Raw genomic sequence first — 12,736 nt, 5'->3', positions numbered from 1 at the left:
ACAAAAAAATAATTGAATGATACTATTTGCACTGATCTGATAATGTGGAAATAAAATATTGAAAGGAATGCCGTTATTGTTTTCTTTATTCTTCGGGCTTTGCTGCACTGAGTGGATTTGCTAAAACAAATAAAAGGTTTTATTCACAAAGCCATCACTACAGGATTAAAGAAACCTTATAGGCAAAACTTGTTAATACGAAATGAGTAGGACCTAGGGTACTAACTGGGTTTCAGAGTAAGCATAAGATTTTAGAAGTAGAGAAGGGAAATACAGCCCCACAAATCCTGTTATCCTCATTGTGCTATATGATTAAACTGCTGGGATCATACTGAAAAGGTACATCTGTGCAACAGTACAGCTGCTTGGATGTGAATCAGGGGTCCAGTTCTATCATTCTTACTGGTGTTGAGTAGTGTTTTACTTTGCCAATAGTGCTCTTGAAGCTTAAGAAGCTCATCACGGCCAATGTGAGAATGGCACAATTGAACTGCGTGTTAATGCATGACAAATACTGCAAGTAATGCAGGCTGATTAACAGGAAGTTTATTTGGCAAAGATATTTAAAACATGAATTTTGCCATGACCAGTAAGTTCCTATTAAATCACAAAACAGATTCCAGTCCCGCTGAAATAAAGGGAAGTTTTCCTGTTGACTTCAGTGATATAAAGATTTGGATCTCCTTTGGATTTATCTTCCAATTTAAGATCATTTTTCTGATGCTTACTAAATGTTCCCTAGTGTTTATACATTAAAATGTGTTGCCAATTCAAATAGTGTTGTCTTGTACTGTAAAAACTAAAATAAAATATTTGTTTTGGCATCTTTGTAAGTGGAATTTTTGTCATGTGTTTAGAACTTATTCTACACTGCTAGCTGCACGTAGGAAAATGTTCCCTGCTCTTCTAAAAACATTTTTAGTGTACGTTTAAGACATTAACTGTAACTTTATGGATTGGGTTTCTTGCTCAGTGGATTTACACTACAGTACGAATCTAACTCTTAATTATTACCAATTGTTTGATGTCCTTCTGCACATCAGATTGTTTTTGCCTGTGAGACTATCATTTTGTCTTTAATGAAAAGATTGTCATTAATAATATAGTGTTAAAGTTTTAAGTTACTAACTGTGTGGTTTATTCCATCTCTGTAACAGGATAGCTGCTTGTGAGCTAATGCAAGCACCTTTTTGATTATTTCTCACTGAATTACTTCTTTTATTTGCTGAGCATCTCTGCTCAAGATCAGTTTATTTCCAACAATGTACTTGGTGATTCCTGTTAGTACCACCTTAGCTGTTGGTATTCGTTGTCAACTAATTTATATAGTGGATCCTGAAAAAATTGAAGATAAAAGTTGGACTGCAGCTTACTTTAGTAATCTGCAGGTTTTTTACTGTGTTCAGGGACATGATTTTAATCCCTAAATGGTTTGTGATGCATGATACCTTTTTTACTAAAATGCTTTACTTTGACTTTCCTACTTCCATACCTATTCTGTAGTCAATCTGGTGGGGAGTTTGCTGTTTTTATACTTGAAATATAAGCTCTTGTTTGGTATACCTGTGTAACATCACTCATTTGTTTTCCCTCCCTACAATATGAATCCATTATTTCAGCAACCTTACTTTTACAGTCATGCAGCCACTTCTGTGGGATGTGGCAATTCTTTCTGAGGTTATGGAAACCTCTTCCTTTCTCTTACTTCCCTTCCTGTCATTTTCTCAAACTAAACGTGGCACTTTTGTTTGGGCTTCTCAATTTCTTAAGAATCTGTATCCCTAAAAACCTTCATGTTGGTTTATCCTGCAATTTGTGTCCAATCTCTATTCCCATTTTCTCTGATTTCCCTGTTGGTTAGCTAAACCTTAGAGACTATTAACATGCATCTCTGCTAATTCTCATCAGGTCTTTTCTGTTGCTTTTTTAATGCTCTTTTATTTTTGTGTACTTTCCCATACATCTGTAAGACTAAATCTTCATGTGGTGCTAGTTCTCATAGAGATTGTGAATTTGAATCTGAGGTCTTTGCATTTTACCTTTGCTGTATTGCATGCCTCCTACTTAGGTTTAATACAGCGTATTCAATTGACCTTCAGTTTTACTCTAGTCTCCCAGGGTGAGATTCACTTCTAACCTTAGAAGTCTACAATGGCAGCTAAAGAAGTTTTTCTATAGAGTTGTTGAGATGTATAGAAATACCTGCTTTTCTATGTTGACATTAAAAGGGGTCTTGATAACTGTTTTGGATGTCTGCATCTCTAGGTAGCTCTCTCTGCATTGTCTACACCTAAGGTTAAGTGTTATGAACTGTATACTGTGTATGCATATTCTTGAGAATGAAAATGAACTGCTGGTTTGATTGTGTTATACGACAGTTAATTTTTTCTTTCTAAAGTATTGTATTTTTAGAAGGAACATTTCTTTTTCATGGGTCTCCCAACAATAATTTAGAATGAAAGAACTTAATGGAAGAACTGAAGTAATAATGGCCAAACTGTTTTATTACCGAATTTAGAACAAATGCATTTAGTGATTTTGCTTATTTCTCGCTTTGCCCAGGGAAGAAAGCTTTAAGTATTAAGCTTAGTGGGAGGAGGAAGGTATAAATTTATTGAGTTACAATTTTATTGTTGATTTAACAATATTGTTTTCATTTTAATGATTTACAGGAAGCCTGTTTACCTGTAAAACTCCAGCAATTGCAGATATTGTGATACTGGTAGATGGTTCTTGGAGTATCGGCAGATTCAATTTCAGACTTGTTCGACTGTTTCTGGAAAATCTGGTTTCTGCTTTCAATGTGGGATCTGAGAAAACAAGAGTAGGTAAGGTGCCATATTTTTTCTTAATATTTCTGTAGCAATGTAAACATTTCATGATTTCAGGATAGTTAACAGCTTAATGCTACTTATTTGTGCAAGATTCATCCTCACCTAGAACTGGCACTTCTATCATAAGGGTAAGGCTGCTGGAATGTTTGCAGTATTAATTCCCCACAGTTTACTGTGATACTCAGCTTAAGTAAACTCTAATGCAATGTCAGTGGAAAAGAAAAAACAGTGGAAACAGTCTTACTGACTTCAGTCACCATTAGATCAAACCCTTGCAGTTTAATTTTCAGAGGAAGAATGTGCCAATGGATGGCTTTTGTCATGGTTTAAACTGGCTCAAATGTTATATTTCTGTTCTGCTACTTATATTTCAGTCTGTTCAAAAGCATATTAAATAAAATCATTCTTTCTCAAAAAAAAATTTATTGGAATCTTACTAAACTCTGAAAAAGTTGTGTACTCCTCATTTACTTTCCTTAGCACTTGAAAGAAAGCCTTTGAAAATACATTGAGTTGCCACTAAGAACAACTTTAAACTATTTTTTTTTTGCCATCAAGCAATGCAGTTTTTCTAGTATGGTAGCAAAGCTACTTATGGTAAGCTTACTATGGTAAGCTGTTGGTAACCAACTACATAAAATGTAGATACGTGAAAAAAAATGCTTTATTTTCTAATGGATTACCTTAATTTCTGGTTCTTTAGGTCTTGCACAGTACAGTGGTGATCCCCGAATTGAATGGCATTTGAATGCATATGGCACAAAAGATGCTGTTTTGGATGCAGTCCGTAATCTCCCATACAAGGGAGGGAATACATTAACAGGTAGAGTGTACAGTTTAGCTTTTCCCTTTTATTAAAAAACATATTCTGCTGCACAGACTAAGAAGTGTTAGTGCTTATTATGAAGGGTAAAAAGGGTAGGGTTTTTGCAGTGTGCTAATGGCTTTATCCGATGTCAGTGAAGTCTTTTCTGAAGTGCTTGTCTCGTCGGCTTCACTGGGAATCTTTCTGGTCAGGACAGGGCCTCATAAAACAAAGTGTACATGAACTCTCAGTGCTGGAAGTAAAATCTTTTACCTGCTAGGAAGAAAATGCAAAATCCATTCATTGTTCATGCACAGAGCTTTATTCTGGGGAAGGAAAGAATGTTGTTTTAATATCTGACAACTGGCAATAGTAACTTTTCAAATGATCACCTGGGGCTTTTAGATTTCCATTGACCTTTTAGTAGTTAGAGCACTGAAGCCCCAGAAGACACTTAGTGATGGATAAATGGGGGATGCCTGTCAACCTGGGAAAAATACAGCCTCTGAATACAACTCCAGTATCATCAAAGCAGCAGTTAGTAATATTGGCTGTCTTGCCAGGAGAATGATATATCCAAAGACCCAGACATGGCTTTAAGTAAATTGCTGCCTTCCTTTTTTTTTTTTTTTTTTTTTTTTTTGTGGGAGGGAAGGGGAGTAAGAATGTGAAAGATTCTCCTTCTCTTCTGCAGCAGCCTTTATTTTGGTAGAAGGAGTGATTGCTGTGGGACAAAGGACAGAATGACTCTAGTATGATTCCAGCAATGAGATTACTGTGAGGTAGCCAGTAGTAAATTATTTTTTATTATTATTTTTTATATGGATGTTAGAAGAAGGTGAGTTAGGAACCTTTGCTGTGGGGGACTTCAGAGTGTTTTCAGATGGGTTCTCATTATGACATGTAAGTTTGTCCTGAGGAGTTGTTGTTCTTCCTTCCCTTTAAATAATTAGCAGTTTTAAAATCAGATTCTCCCATTCTCCCTAAGCTCTATTTAAGCTTTTGTTCAGCTTGTAAAGTGGAAAGAACAAACAAAGAAACAAATTAAAGTAAGATTGTATGTGGTATGGGGATTTGCTAAGCTATGCAGAGCACGTGCTTTCATATAAGCAATGTAGGTAGAAGGAGAGGGTACTTCCTATTCTAAATTTGTAGAGTAAGAAAGAAAAGATGATGTGTTCACAGGAAGATCAATTTAGGTTTCCATAGCCAGTTTAAAATACATTGACTGATCAAAAGGCTGCTAAAGATGAACATCACCTTCTCTGTAGTTTAGGTTGCTTGTTGGAATTTAATCTTTCAGTAAATAAATTCTTCTTTTATACTTAAACTTCATTAAGAGGTTTCTTAGGATTTTTAAATTGAGTGGAAAGACAAACGGACATTTTTCCATTTTAAAGTCTGTTAAAATGTTTCCTTTTTTAGGTCTTGCCTTAACTTACATTTTGGAAAACAGCTTTAAGCCTGAAGCAGGTGCAAGACCTGGAGTATCTAAAATTGGTATACTGATCACTGATGGGAAGTCCCAGGATGATGTTATCCCTCCTGCTAAAAACCTGCGAGATGCTGGCATTGAGCTGTTTGCTATTGGTGTGTATTCTGCTGTATCCATATATTGTGTCCCATTATACTCTGTTGTATTTGTATCTGTTGCCCTCTATATTAAGGAAGTATTATTTTCTGTTTGTATCCAGTAAGTATCACCATTATTTTAAACCTTCTTTAAGTATGTTCTCCAATTCATTGCTGCTATAACTGGAATTTAGCAATATACAAGGATGCTACATTATCAGGAGACAGGTGAAAAAATGCCAGTTACACTGGCAGAAAATAACGTCTTGAAGTAACATCTTAATGACAAAGCAATCTGTAGTTGGTCATTAAAACAAATAGAAATAATTGGATTTTAGTAATTTTTTATCAATCCCTGTGCATACAAGATTTTTTTCTTTTCTGTTGCAAATATTTTCTTTATTTTTCTTTCGAATGAAAGGTGTAAAGAATGCAGATATAAATGAACTCAAAGAGATTGCCTCTGAACCTGACAGCACACACGTCTACAACGTTGCTGACTTTAACTTCATGCATACCATTGTTGAAGGTCTTACCAGAACAGTGTGCTCACGAGTAGAGGAACAGGAAAAGGAAATCAAAGGTGAGTAAGAAACAAGATCTAATGTAACTTAATATGAACTTAGAGCTACAAATCCTATTCCAAATACCTGCAGTTCTAAGTTGGCTTCTGGCACTTGACTCATGCTGTATATTCTCTTGCCTACGAGGAATTACATTGTCAGGGAAGTTATCTTCCTAGCTATGTTTTATTCTTGCTTTGATATCTTTGATCTTTTGCTCTCTGTCTTTGATAGTGGTAAATACTATGGTATTTGGTAGTACCAAAAAACCAAAAATATACATTCATTCTGCTGTAACTATTTCCAAGTTGTGGGTAAAGAAAATTTTTTTATAATACACAGGTTTAGAGATTAATTACTTTAACAGCTGCACATGGAATTGTTATGTTTGTGCTGTGATTTCCATCTCCTAACTTACTGTTTTTATTGTCTCATAAGTTTTCAAAATTCTCAACTATTAAGATTGTTTTGTCCCTTCCTGATGATGGATTTTTTTTTCTCTTTCTTATTTAATACACAAAAAATGTATTTCAGAGCGTAAGAAAAGATGGTGGTGAAGAAAATTGCTCGTATATAAAAGTCTTCTATGATTACAGTATTTTTTTTCTTTTCTGAACAAAAGAAATGGCTATGAAAAAATGTTGCAATTTGTCGGAGAAACAGTCCTACCTGACGAAATTCTTTCTGAAAGGCTTCAGTGGATTTTGTTTGTGTTGCTTGGTTTGTGATTCTGTAATATCACAGAAATGCTGAGTGATTTTTCAATAAGCTTCTAATACATATCAGTAAGGGAGACTGTCTTCACACATATTTCTACCGGTGCAATGAAAAAGTGTGTATTAGTAAGGCTTCATTCCATTTTTTTTCTCTTTTATTCACCTGGAAACTGGAAGAAATACAGAATATTAGCTGTGTCTTGGGGGAGTAAGCAGTCAATTGGGAAACTGAGAAAGAGAGGATGGAAAAACCATAGAGATGGGAGATCTTTGTGGAAAAGAATGATTGCCAGAGAAGATGACCATTCACTACATCTCTTCTGTCTGCTGACAGGCAGCATATCAGTTTCCAACCTGCAGAGGAGCACAGGACATCACAGCTGTATATGTACTTGGATGTTTTTCATGACTGGGAAGAAGGCAACCTGAAAAAAACTCCCAGAAGAAAGGGCTTGAAGAGTAGTGGGAGGAAGGACAGGGAAGGCTTAGTTTTGTATTTTTGTCTCTTTCATATAAAGGTTTATGAAAGAACAGGGAGGCTTAGTCCCAGTGAAAACTCCATGTGCAGTACTCATTCTTATTATTAGTTCTTCATTTCATTGAAAATGACCTAAATAAATGTGCAGTAGCCAATTATTTGATTTTCTGATGAGGAGCGATCTTTGGAGCTTCAGCAAATACCACAAACCAAATAATTATTTTGCAGAGGGGAATAAAAAAATTGTGTTGTCTCTAACCTAGGAACAATTGCTGCTTCACTTGGGGCTCCTTCGGATTTGGTTACATCTGAGGTAACAGCTAGAGGATTCCGGGTTAGCTGGACCCATGCACCAGGAAAAGTGGAAAAATACAGGGTTGTGTACTATCCTACTCGAGGAGGACAACCGGAAGAGGTAATAGGAGGAAAAGCTTCCCAGAAATTTTTAGTACAACAGCAAGAACTAACCAGACAGAAAATCCATAGTCTTATTTAAATCTACTCTGAAATTCCCTTCTGAAGCCCACTACAGAAAGGAGATATGGTCACATTGGATGATGGTGAAGGTTAGGTAGTAGCCAGGCTGCTTTTCTGTCATGTAATTTAAAGTAAATGTGCTATAACAATGAGCACTTTTGGGGGGTGGTGTGAACTGCCTGCATTATTGCTTACACATACAGTTACTTGAACCAATTCTATAGATTTCCCCTGCACCATTCTGTTTACAAGAACAGAAGAGGTAGGAACTGATAGGAAGCCAGATTTTCAGTTCTAAGAAAAAATAATTCATAAAAAGGAAGATGATATGGGTGTATATTTTGGGACATCTATAACTGGTCACTGAAAGTCTGGAGATGTTTATTTGAATAGGACTGAGGCATTTTGGAGATGGGAAAAAATGCAGCAGAACAAGCTTTTGGCTTCAGCTGACAACTTACAAAATTGAAGGGAAAGGCAGAAGAGCAAAAGGATTTAACTAAGGATATATTTTATTTCCTTTTGTACTAGAAACTTGTTTAGCATGGATATGTATTAATGTCAATTTGAAGTACTGTGTGTGTACATATGTAGTACTAAAGTACATATGTAGTACCCAATATACACTCTTAAAGTGTATTCCATACACTTTATTTATCTAAGCAATTCCTTTGTTCTAAATGGCTACTTATATCAGCTAAACATTTTGATTATGTATATGGTTGCTGTTCTTTTTTCAGACACCTTACTGTACATAAAGGTAGCAAAAGCAAATTTGATTTATGAATTGAACTTTAGTACATTGATTCTTAGATGCCAGTGTAAAAATGGCCTGAAAGAGGGATTGATTGATTTGATGGTAATACAGTTAGTTTGCTTTATGTGTATTTAGTTGAACTTTCTTCTAAACAGGTTGTGGTAGATGGAAGCTTATCAACAGCAGTTCTGAAAAACCTGATGTCTTTAACTGAATACCAGATAGCTGTATTTGCTATATACTCAAATGCTGCTAGTGAGGGCCTCCGTGGAACTGAAACTACACGTAAGTATCCTTATCATGTTTGTTACGGATTTGACTGTCTGCATTTAATCACACTGTGTAAGCATTAGTCTTTGTGAAAAAGAAATGCAGAAGGGAGTCTTTTTCAATTTAGCTTCTTTTAATGCATTTGCCTTAAATTAATTCTGGGCTACGTTCCTAAGTCCAAATTCTCTGTGGATGTTTAAACACTGAGAAAGGTTTTATCTCTGGGCTGAACTTTGAAGTTGGTTGTATTGAACCCTAAATTAGGCCATTCCTACACTTTGGGTGTGGAGCCAAGCTTTATAAATTAGGTTTGTGGATGAAGATGGTCTCATGAGTGGAGGATTAGGTGGGACCGGAAATACCTGCATGCGATTCCCACCAGTGCCAAACATTTCAAGGTAACTTCTGTAAGTTCCTTTCTCAATGATTCATTTATTTTCTGTCTGTAAAATAGTGACTTGGGATATTGTTAGAACGAATACATTTACAGTTTTGGGTTCTATAATGAAAACTATGCTAGTACCTGAGATAATGTGATGCTATTGATCATATCAATTTTATGCATTTGTATACAAAATACAGTTACTTTTTTAGTAAATATGACAGATATTAGGAATGGAAGTAAAGAGTAACTTTTTAGTTCAAACTAGGAGCCAGGAAGTCAATATGTGATATATCAATAGCTGACATCTGCTGGAAGAACAACTGAGCAGGGCTCAAGCAATCTAGAAGATTTCTGCAGTGCTTTGACAACAGCTTCCTGACACAAGTGGTTGAGGAGCCAGCAAGAGAAGGTGCTGTGCTGTAGCTGATACTTAAAAACAAGGAAGAACTGATGGGGGGTTTTAAAGTCACAGGTAGCCTTGGCTGCAGTGACCATGAGATGGTAGAATTCAGGATTATAAGAGGAGGGAGGAGTGCAAAAAGCAGGACCACAACTCTGGATTTCAGGATAGCAGTCTTCAGTCTCTTCAGAAATGTGCTTGGAAGAATCCCAAGGGATGTGGCCCTGGAGAGAAGAGGCATCCAGAAAAGCAGCTTGATACCCAAAGATCACATCCTACAAGCTCAAGGAAGGTCCATACTGACAAGTAGGAAATCAAGCAAAGGTGACAGGAGGCCAGCATGGATAAGCAAGGAACTCCTAACAGAACTCAGTCATAGAAAGGAAGTGTATAAGAGAAGGAAGAAGAGACAGATGACATAGGAGAAGTATAGAGTTTCTGTCTGATCTTGCAGGGGTAAGATTAGGAAAGCCAAGGCCAACCTGGAGCAGAGCTGAATCTGGCAAGGGATGTGAAGAGCAACAGTCCATAACGGTAAAAGGAAGACTGAGGAAAACATGGGCCCACTCCTGAATGAGACAGGGGACCTGGTGACAAATGAAGTGGAAAACACAGAGGTACTCAATGCCTTCTTTGACTCAGCCTTTACCGGTTAAAATGGCCTTCAGAAATCTCAGGCTGCTGAGATCAGTGGGAGAGTCTGGAGAAAGGAAGACTTACCCTTATTTGAGGAGTACCAGTATAGGGAGCACTTAAGCAAACTGGACACGCATGTCTGTGGAACAGGATGGGCTGCACCTGTGAGTGCTGAGAGGGCTGGCTTATGTCATTGTGAGCACAGTCTCGATTATCCCTGATAGGTCATGGTGACGGAGGAGTTCCTGAACACTGGAAGAAAGCAAATGTCAATCCTTTATGAAGCAGGATCTCGGGAACTACAGGCCAGTTCATTGTCACCTTAATCCCTGGGAAAGTGATGGAGCAACTAATCCTTGAAACCCTTTTCCAAACACATGAAGGACAAGGAGGTGATTGGAATTAGTCAGCAGAGATATATGAAGGGGAAAACATGTTTGACCTCATGCAGTTCAACAAAGGGAAGTGCGAAGTCCTGTCCCTGGGGAGGAATAACCCTGTGCGTCAGCATACGCTGGGGGGTGACCATCTGGAAGGAAGCTCTGCAGAGAAGGACCTGGGGGTCCTGGTAAACAAGCAGCTGACTGTGAACCAGCAATGCACCCTTGTCACAAAGAAGGCCAAGAGCCTCCTGCGTTGCATTAGAAAAGGATTGCCAGCAGGTTGAGGGAGGTGATTCTTGCCCTCTGCCCAGCACTGATGAGGCCACACCTGGATGCTTGGTCAAGGGCTGGGCTCCCCAGTACGAGAGATGTGGACTTACTGGAGTGAGTCCAGTGAAAGGCCACAAAGATGATTAAGGACTTGGAGCATCTTTCATAAGAGGAGAGGCTGAGACAGCTATGGCTGTTCAGGCTGGAGGAAAGAAGGGTGATCTTATTGATGTGTAAAAATCCCTGACGAGAGGAAATGAAGAAGAGGTAGCCAGACTCTTCTCAGTGGTGCCCACTGACAGGACAAGAGTCAATGGGCACAAATTAAAAAAAGCATGAAATTAAATCTGAACAGAAGATGACATGATTTTATTGTGATGGTGGTCAAACACAGGAGTAGGTTGTCCAGAGAGGTTGTGGAGTCTGCATCTCTGGAGATATTTAAAACCCAACTGGTCATGGTTTTGAGCAACCTGCTCTAGCTGACCCTGACTGAAAAGGGAAGTTAGACTAGATGATCTCAAGAGGTGCCTTTCATCCTCAATGGTTCTTTGATTCTGTGTTAGTGCTAATCTTCCCAATCTGAAAAGAAAATAAAATAGGATCATATAAAAATATTTGAAACTTCTATTTTAGTCTCAGTCTCTCAAAATGTCATCTCCAGCCATGTTATACCCCATAACACGGTGTTAGGACCTGTTTAATTTATTGAGGCAGAGAGAAGAGAGTCACATACTGAGCCAACAGGATTGTTTTATATTGCACCTGGTATTCCTCTGAAGTCACCTAGTCAAGTTCTGACGGAGCCCAGCCCTGCTGGCTTTCTGAGATCCGATCAGATCACACCCCAAGGTCATGCAGCATCAAGCATTTTATACAGCTGTCTTTGATAGTGTGTTGGAATACTCTGACATGATAAAATACCTGCAGTTTGAAAGTATTTTTTACTATCCTAATGGAAAACTATGGAAAATTGTAGTTTACATTCCTGCCTTTGTGTGAGATACTGACAGATTAAAAGAGCCACCAATCACATTTGTTCATATAGAACATTGAAAATAACTTAGAGGTATGTGAAATCTAAATAGACACATTCAATATGCATAACATACAGATAATTACAAAGGTTTCTGATTTGATAGTCACTTCTAACTTGAAATAAATATGAAATGCATTCACATTTTAATTTGCTGCAAATATATTTTTACCTGTTTTAGTTTATTCCAGTTGTTTTTTAGTAGGTTTAATTTATCCCTATGTTACCAGAGTATTAGGATACTCTGGTAACTGTCCAAGATGCAAATCAGCATTATCTACTGGATATTTATATTTGAGATTCTGAGCTCTTCAGCTGAAAATTCCAGTAGAAAACACCACTTGTTTAATTTCCAGTCACCTCCTTGTTAATTATTATTTATATTGCCAGAGTATCTAGGAGTTCCTGTTGAGAGTTAAAATATGAGTCATAAGTTAGAGTTAGAAGATACTTTTCTTGTAGATTTTTAGAATCAAAATATGGAAGAGGACAGGTGATGGGTACTCTCTCTGTGATCTTGGGGCAGTTTGAAGAGGAATGAGACAATGTGGTAGAAAGTGCCTTCAGAATATGTCAACATGTAGTTTCTTTCTGTAGGTATCAGAGGTCTGAGTGGAGCTCTGAGGGAGGAGACCGAAGTACATTTGAAAATGTTTATGTGTAGTTTCTCCCTATAATTAGAGGAAGTGTGGGAATTCATGGGAATGTAAGTCAACACATCAACAAGGGTTTAAATAGGAGGGAGGTAGGCTATGAAAGGTTTGGAAGTGAAGATAGATGGGTAACCTGGCAGTGGAAACCTAAAGAGAGGCCTAGGTTGAAGTTTTGTCCACATTTACAGATCTGAACAACAGACTGAGTGAACGGCCTCAATCACCAAGAAAGGACGAGGCTGGCATGTTTTGTATATGGGAAGTTAAGAGCTCTGTTAGGGCTTGTTGAACATGACATAATAGATATACTGCTCCTTGGAGATGTCACCTAGACAGGCTGCAATTTTTGTTTGGGCAAGGAGATTAGAGAAGCTCTGTGAGTTACTAGCCTTGTAATTAGAATTGGTTGCTGAACCTGTGTTTGCAGATCAGATTCTTCAGAAACATGCAAAGCAGAGCTTTGTAGAGAGGCTTAGCATCCAGCCTATTACAGTTTCTCTG

At 37.6% G+C, this 12,736-nt stretch overlaps 1 protein-coding gene across 8 annotated transcripts in view; it reads left to right on the top strand.

Moving 5' to 3' along the window:
• COL14A1 (collagen type XIV alpha 1 chain) overlaps positions 1-12,736 on the top strand; it is a 126,266-nt gene that overhangs the window by 34,712 nt on the left and 78,818 nt on the right. For all 8 annotated transcript variants that reach the window (XR_012040753.1, XM_072851963.1, XM_072851962.1 and 5 more), the window contains 6 exons: positions 2,673-2,828; positions 3,538-3,657; positions 5,065-5,229; positions 5,633-5,794; positions 7,232-7,383; positions 8,358-8,487. Coding sequence is in view for 7 of the 8 variants with exons in the window: in XM_072851963.1 (XP_072708064.1) it covers positions 2,673-2,828; positions 3,538-3,657; positions 5,065-5,229; positions 5,633-5,794; positions 7,232-7,383; positions 8,358-8,487 (885 nt within the window). In the remaining variant the exon portion in view is untranslated. The remainder of the gene's footprint in view (positions 1-2,672; positions 2,829-3,537; positions 3,658-5,064; positions 5,230-5,632; positions 5,795-7,231; positions 7,384-8,357; positions 8,488-12,736) is intronic.

The sequence above is a fragment of the Ciconia boyciana genome, chromosome 2, assembly GCF_034638445.1.
Source record: "Ciconia boyciana chromosome 2, ASM3463844v1, whole genome shotgun sequence".
Classification (NCBI taxonomy): domain Eukaryota; kingdom Metazoa; phylum Chordata; class Aves; order Ciconiiformes; family Ciconiidae; genus Ciconia; species Ciconia boyciana.
The sequence above is the reverse complement of the archived record's forward strand: the minus strand, read 5'-3'. Positions and strand labels throughout refer to the sequence as shown.